The following is a 7,634-nucleotide window of genomic DNA, read 5'->3' as shown; positions in this document are numbered from 1 at the left end:
TTTAAAGACCTTAACGATATAACCCAAGATTTACGTTTTAAGTTCTGAAAAGTTCTTGGCCCAATATCGTAGAATTTCCGAAGATCTTCCTAATTTTTTCCATCATGCAATATTCCTGGTGTAGTTTCTTCAAGAAATTGCTCCTTAACGCAAAAAGAAAAAGAAGAAAATATAGTGTCAAGTTCTAACTCTAAAGAAGGTTTCTCTCGAAAATGCTTTAAAAAAAAGAAGAAACGAAAGAGTGTTTTTTAAGACTTTTTATTTTTGGTGTCATTTGTAACAATTTTCAATTTGTTTTATGTAAGAGTTGAATCGTTACAAGTTTTGTTCTGTTACATAAAGCATCCATTAAAAAATAAGGGAGAAAACTAACTGATCGGAATTCCCCCAGTTTACACATAACGACCTAATAATACCTAATAATAAAATAATGTTTTATCTAATTAAATGTATGTATTTTAATGTACTCAAAGCCGTAATCATTTGTTTTGAAAGAATGTTGAAAAAGAATAAAGTTGTTGTTATATTTAAATTTATCTTATCTACAGCGATAAGATTAGGTAATTGGAACAAGAAACAGGAAAATCTGCTTTTGTGCTGATATCCTGTTTTGATTGGGTGTCAGAGCAAGTTCTATTAATTTCTAACAGTGACGCAACCAACTGCGTCAAGACACTAACTTTCTTCATACGTTTCCGCCGGAATCACTTTTGCCTCGAAATAAAGAAAGTAGTAAAATCGAATCCATTTATTTTTCCAATAGGTCGATCTGTTATCTTAAGCCATAAAATTGTTTTTCAACTTTCACATTTGACATGATGTGCCATCATATCGATACCCACGCCCACGACCGAAGAACTTTTATTGGCACCTGACCCACAAACCTGCAACGACGTCTTCGCGGTCACACTTTTTCCAAATTCGGTTGATCAATTCCTGCGTCACCATTCCGAGAAACATTCGAAACCTGCTGCGTTACCGCTCGCCGAACGCCGCCGACCTCGCCTAATCAATACAATTCGGACGGCGTCGGCAGGAAACCTCAGCAGGAAAAGCGTAGCGAGCGCGCAGTGCAACAATAACAACAATTACACAATGCGCAAAATACGAATCAATCTGGACGAGTCGCGATAATTCTGCGATTGTGAGGTTATGTCAGAGATGGACCTGCTGCAGGAGTTAATCGTGGTGTCGGAGAAGGCGGCCAACGTGGCGCGCCTCTGTCGCCAAAACGACCACTTGTTCCAGTTGCTGATACAGAAGAAGCGCCCCGACGAGGCCAACCCCAGGTTCGTCGACGACTTCAAGACCTTGGCCGACGTCCTCATCCAGCAACTGGTCAAGCACGACGTCGGCAGCCGAGTAAGAATGATTCTGTGAAGTTTTGTTGATTGTCTTTGGTCTTTGGTAGTTCCCGAAGCTGCGCGACTCGATATTCGGCGAGGAAAACAACATCTTTAGCAACAAGTTGGGCGAGACCATCGCCGTCGAGGTCAGAAACAACCAGCAAGAGACCGCGGATCTCCTCCAGGTCGTTTTGAACGAAGACGCGCAGGCGGCGGAGCTCTTGGCGGCGGAAGTCCACAGAGAGGTATTTTTAGACGACGTCAACACCAAGAGACCAACTGGAGACTTCAGGGTCTGTCTGGAAGACCTGGGGATTTGGATTGATCCGATCGGTTAAAATTCCATCTGTGGGGGTTGATTTGTGTTTTTTATTCGATTCTCTGCAGATTCCACCGCTGAGTATATTAATGGAATTGAAGAAGTTGCCGCTTGCGGGATTAGCGTAAGCGGATTAAAATGTGTCACCGTGCTTATCGGGGCGTACGACAAGAAAACGGGGCTTCCATTAGTGGGAGTCGTCAACCAACCCTTCGCCAACTACAGCGAGAACAAGTAAGAAAATATTTACCACTCTGGACTAATCTTAGGACCCGCTGTATGTATTTACGCAAACATTTATAAATACACGCGTATTTATAGTTGTGTGAAAACCGCTCTTTAATATCTCCAGAAATAAAGTCTCTGTTTATTTTGATGCAATCACATCCGCCACGCTGCGAGAAGCGCGGGCGTGGCTTGCTTGTACACTGCACGGCCAGGCCCCGCCTCTACACCCCGCGTGACTCGCTTCTCACGTTTCAGGTGGACAGGTCTGTGCTTTTGGGGCGTGCCCAGCGGGACCAGCCTCCCACCCGCACCCCCACCCAGTAGGACGATCTGCGTCAGCAGTAGCGAGAACCGCGACGTCACGCTCAAACTGGAACGAACCGGTTACAAGATAGTCGAAGCGTCCGGCGCCGGTTACAAGATCTTGGCGGTTATAACCGGTTTGGCCGACGCGTACGTCTTGACCAGGGACTCGACGTTCAAGTGGGACACTTGCGGCCCCCAGGCGATTCTGAGGGCGCTTGGCGGCGACGTAGTGGTTTGTAGCCGCGTGGGGGAAAGCGTCACGTATGGAGATTCGCGGGGGGACAGTTGCAACCGCGGCGGGGTCGTCGCCTACAAGGAGCCGAAGGTGCTGGAAGATATCGTCAAGTGTTTGGCGTAAAGTTTACTGGCGCTCGACTAGAAACAAGTTATTGAGGCCAGACTATTTGTTCGATCCAAGGGACGTAGTAGGAGACTCTGGTGTAGACGGCGGGGCTGTTGGGCACGCCGCAAACCTTCCCGAAGGACGTGATCCCCACCAGGTACAAAGCGTCGTCGCGGATCTGCAGAGGACCACCGGAATCGCCCTAAACCAAAAAATCTCAACAATGTAAACTCGGGTTAAATAAATCTGGTGAGACCTGACAGGTGTCTCTGTCGTCGTGGTAGCTCCCCGCGCAGACCTGCGTGTCATCCACGATCCCCCTCGACAAGAGTTCAGTCGAAATCGTGTCGTAGTTTTTGCGGCAGACCTCGTTGGGGAAGTAGTCCAAGTCGACCTTCATTAAGATGTCGCTTTGGGCTCCGCCCAGTTCGGTCCTCCCCCAACCAGTAGCGATGAAGTTGGTGTTTGGTAGGTTTCTATTGGCTTGCACGCAGATCGGCGCGATGTACTCGTTGAAGTCCACCTCCCGGTCCAGCTTCAACAGAGCTATGTCGTTGTACTGCGACGGCGGGTGGTAATTGGGATGGACTATCTTCAGCGAGATACCAAAATCTTCGGGACTGGCATCGTCGGACACGCTTTGCAAATCCAGATCGCCCAGGCGGACCCGCACCAGATCTCCTCTAACCCAACGAGATTAAACAAACCTAGACAACACCTGGGACTTACAGGTTTGAAGTGATCAAGCAGTGAGCCGCCGTCAAGACAAATTGTTCGCTGATCAGGCTGCCCCCGCACAACCATTCCACCTTCTCGGGTGATCCATAGCCCAGGATTGCCTACAACGCCCTAGTCATGATTCAAATCTACAATTTGGGCACTCACCATGTGTGGAAATTCTTTGCCGAGGGACGACACACCGCCAAAAACGTAAGTGATGATCGACGCCCTCTTCTTCACCCGATGCTTGTACTCTTCGCATTCTGCAAAAAAGAGTGAATTGCTAGTTACTACTAGCACTACTAGTACTCACTTGTCACAGCGTTCGTTACTGGCGCCTTCGTAGTAACTTCTATTATCGGAACTGGAACTAAAACTACCTCAGTACTGGTTTTACAAAGAGTGAGACAGTTACGTATAGTGATGGGTGGGACCACCGGTGGGGCACTGGTCGGGATGATGGGGTTGGGACTCGTATTGGGCGTCACAATTTTTTGCATCGCCGGGCAACAGACCATCTCCTCGGAGCACTTGGTCAAAGCTTTGGGGCACTTCTTCGACTCGATGCATCGCCCCACGTCGCCATTTGGCGTCTTGCAGAAACCTTGAAGCAACGTGTTAGGTGGGTTTTAAGGTGAAGGGACTTACTGGACTTGTCCGAATGGATTTTGGTCGGGTACAGCGAGATCAGGGCGAGTAGTTTGAACCAGGTGGTTGGGTCCATGGCTGGAGGTGTACTGGAGAGACCCAGTGAATCATTTGCAAGCGTCGGGCGTGAAGAGATCAACGGAAATAAATATTTATTACAATATACAATAATATGTGGAAAATTAGACTTAATTCGTATATCCGACAGTTTTATTAAAATCGACCAAAAAATGCCATTGTGATTCGTGGAAATTATTTTTGGCCTCAGGTTCTCTGAATGCGGTAATTGGATGATGCGCTATGTCGAAATCGGGGATTCACGCGGATTTGGACCCAAATGCAGGTTAACTGTTGTTTTCTGGGTCACAATAAATTACATTTACCTGAACTTTGTGCTAATGTCCTGTGTAGGGGATACGACGCAAGTTTAGCAACAACAAATTCATGAAGGGAATGATGTTGGAAATAAATCGACTCCTTTCATCAACTTGTCGTTATCGAACTTGAATGTTTTGTGATCAAAATGAAACACACAAGAAAAAAATTCTTATTAAGTAGTTTGCGTTGTAATAAGCTTTGCGCTGCTGCTAAAACTGAATTTGGATTTTGTTATTAACGTGTTTTATGTGGAAAGTGAAGCAATCAAAGTAAATAAGTGTGTTGTATAATCGTTTGCATTTATGAATAATTATTTAGATATAATTAGTCACATTTACGTGACCGCGATTAGTGTAGGTAAATCTTCGATTAAACAAATAAATGTAAATGAATTATTTTTAGATGTTTTTTAAAAAATGTTGAAACATGTTCATATTGTTTTTTAAATAAAAAATCAGAATAGTTTTAAATGTGTAGTAAAAATTTATTAACAATTGTAAATATGACTGGATGCAAAAATATAAATATATGTGGTATCAGTTACACAAAGTTGTTTCTATTGTGGTTTAACCAGTGGCGTGTCACGATCGAATAAAAGAAAATAATTGAAAAATGCAAACCCACTAAGTGTACTATTTCTAAATAAATAATGTTTTCCATTTTCTTTCAACTGTTTTTATAGGTTAGGTATATTTTAGTCGAAGGTAAAACAACAAGACCTAATTTTACTGTTTGCTTTGACAATTTTATGAGTTGAATTTATTCAAAGGTTAAACCCTCGAGCTAAAGCTCTCGGGCCTAACCAGAATAAAAATGCCCAAATATCAACGAGTAAAATTGTCTAAAGCACAAATGTTTAAGTGAAAATTGGGAAATTTATCAGATATTAAAAATTAGGTTGTGTTATTTTTGGGAAGATTAATTCCAGAATACAAACTTTAACGTTAATTATTTATTTATAATACAGTTATTAAAAACACAATTATTAAAAACAATTTGAGAATCTGACAGGGGTAGCATGCAATTTTTTAATCACTTTTGACAGATGACAGAGTAGTAGGATGTTTTTATCGCGATAAACATTTTTGATTGGATGAAAGTAAGCGCTCTGATTAGGTAAACACGCACGAATTTTCTTTCTCAATGTAGTCACTTAAAATTCTAGTATGTATCTTGATTGTCACGATGTTGAAGAGTTTAGTCCCTTTAAAAGAATAGTGTGGTAAGACAAGGGCCCAAAGTGCGTCTTTTCATTCCAAGTGTAAGTTTATAGCACGAGCGTAGCGAGACCAACAATTACAAGAGGATCAAAAGGCACTTTAGTCAAGTGGTATTTATGGTATTTTGGCATGACTTATACCTAATGTATTCAATCGATCAATTGCAAAAAAAAAATTATGCAAAAAAAAACAACAAAACAGGCTACACACTAGATTTTATTGCGTGGTCGTAATAACTATCAACGTGACATTATTCAATATAAATGACTAAGTTAAATACAGGGTGTCCCAAGAATGGCGTACTAACGGTGCACTACGGTGTAGAAGAGACTACCGTAAACGTCAGAAAAATGTTTAAAAAATTCTATTGGACTTAATTGCTGATTTGGCGGTCCTTGAAAGTGGCACTTAACAGGAAAATTATTTTGAAATATATGTATTAAATTGTCATGACAGCTACCTCTAATCGTAGATATTATCACAAAGTACCAATATCTAATCCTGCACAATAGTGAATTTAGAAGCTTTGGAAATCGAAAAAAATATTTTAAATCCACTACGGTAACATTGCAAGGTAATGATGTACGAGTACATCTTTGTTTACATTGTATTACCGTTAATAATAAAAATAATAATAATTAATTTTTTTGTCTGAAAAATTTTTTCCATATTTTTTTCGTGTACATTTAAACATCCTGGATACGGTAGTAAGTTGTTAGTACGCCATTTTTGGGACATCCTGTATGTATACGTAAACATGAGTAAGTATGAAATAAATATGTATTCACTTTTGTTCTTTTAAACAATTTATAATATATTGTGTTTTTCAAGGGTACTTTTTATTTTCTTATTGATACATTGCTTTATTGTCAATATCACATACCGAGGGATCATTTAAAAAATAAATCGAGTTTGCTTTGGAGCCTATGCTGTAGCATGGGTTGCCACAGGTAACACGCCGACTCGATTTATTTTTTAATTGATCGCACCGTATTATTTCAACGTAGCGAACCCACTATCAGTAAACAAAATTTTACTATGCATTTATTTCCTTTTAAGAGACTAAAATAACGATTTCTACCAAATGCGACGCCACTGGTAAGCAGATTTTTCAGTGAAATGTCAAAGAAACGTCAGTTTTAAAACAACGGTGTTGATGTTAACCTTGAAAATAGTTTTCGATTTCGACAAAGTTTACGGACGTTCCCTGTAATTGTAAGCAACAATTAACCCAGAATAAGTGGTAAAATAAGTTTTACAATTGAAGTTATAGCATTAATTATTATTAATAATTAATTAGTTAATAGTAGATTTTTCTAGAAGTAGGCAACCAATAGAACGACTGTGTATAGCAAGTATACATAGTATGTGTACGATTAAGCTAAGACAGACGTTTCGATAAAACAAAAGATGAGATGGCACTCTTGATTTGTTTTCTTATTGATCACACTCTATATCGAAAGAAATGTATGATTTTTCTTGAGGTGTTATTGAAGTCAGTGGGCGTGGCAAGAGTGCTACAAAGCATAGAGGAAAAAATGCATTCTCTCCTGGGGTGTATACAGGGTGTCTCAGCTAAGACTTTCGAGCCTAATAACTCAGTTATTTTCCAGCGGATTTTTGTGAAATTTAAAATGCAGATATTTTAGACGGTGAAGAATAAAAACGTAACTTTTACATGCCTTTTTAAAATGTTGAATCAATTAAGATTTACATAACAAATTGATCGTCAATAAAAAATGCTGTAAGGAAAAACTCGTCCTTGGAAGACGTCTGGTTTGCAAGAAAAAAGCAAAAAACTGTGTTAAACGTGGCTGCAAATGCAAAAACATGACGCGTATGAAACAAAAGCGCAGTTTTGCAGAATTTTGGTCATCGCTTTTCGCAGAAGCGCAGCTGACATATTTGAGGTTTATCTTGCTAACCTTACAAACACTTACAAAGTTAAAGACAACATTTGGACGTAATTTATTATACTGGATGCTTTAACTCTTCCATAAAGAACTAAAACACGATCGGAATATTTTAGCAAGGTAATTTAGTTCACGTACGCTTCCTGTGTCTTCAAATAAATTGACGACTCTCTTAACCTTACATTTTGTAAAGCCTACATTTGGATGGTGTTC

At 40.5% G+C, this 7,634-nt stretch overlaps 2 protein-coding genes across 4 annotated transcripts; one reads left to right on the top strand and one right to left on the bottom strand.

The window, feature by feature from the left end:
* The first annotated feature begins 459 nt into the window (after positions 1–459).
* On the top strand, positions 460–2,802 carry Ipp (inositol polyphosphate 1-phosphatase). The gene is made up of 4 exons (XM_069055648.1): positions 460–1,362; positions 1,412–1,679; positions 1,734–1,899; positions 2,149–2,802. The coding sequence occupies exons 1-4, from the start codon at positions 1,153–1,155 to the stop codon at positions 2,555–2,557; spliced, it is 1,053 nt and encodes a 350-aa protein (XP_068911749.1). The 5' UTR covers positions 460–1,152; the 3' UTR covers positions 2,558–2,802.
* LOC138136449 (venom protease-like) lies at positions 2,546–4,564 on the bottom strand. 3 transcript variants are annotated; one of them, XM_069055647.1, is made up of 7 exons: positions 3,911–4,564; positions 3,678–3,866; positions 3,576–3,632; positions 3,428–3,525; positions 3,272–3,381; positions 2,799–3,225; positions 2,546–2,744 (listed from the first exon to the last, which is right to left on the bottom strand). In XM_069055647.1, the coding sequence occupies exons 1-7, from the start codon at positions 3,984–3,986 to the stop codon at positions 2,586–2,588; spliced, it is 1,116 nt and encodes a 371-aa protein (XP_068911748.1). In that variant the 5' UTR covers positions 3,987–4,564; the 3' UTR covers positions 2,546–2,585. The 3 variants fall into 3 exon arrangements, with proteins under 3 accessions (XP_068911748.1, XP_068911747.1, XP_068911746.1); XM_069055646.1 differs by having other exon boundaries at positions 3,576–3,866; positions 3,911–3,999; positions 4,294–4,564; XM_069055645.1 differs by having other exon boundaries at positions 3,576–3,866.
* Between the last annotated feature and the right edge of the window lie 3,070 nt (positions 4,565–7,634).

This window comes from Tenebrio molitor, chromosome 8 (assembly GCF_963966145.1).
Source record: "Tenebrio molitor chromosome 8, icTenMoli1.1, whole genome shotgun sequence".
Lineage (NCBI taxonomy): Eukaryota > Metazoa > Arthropoda > Insecta > Coleoptera > Tenebrionidae > Tenebrio > Tenebrio molitor.
This window is presented reverse-complemented; position numbering and strand designations above follow the sequence as displayed.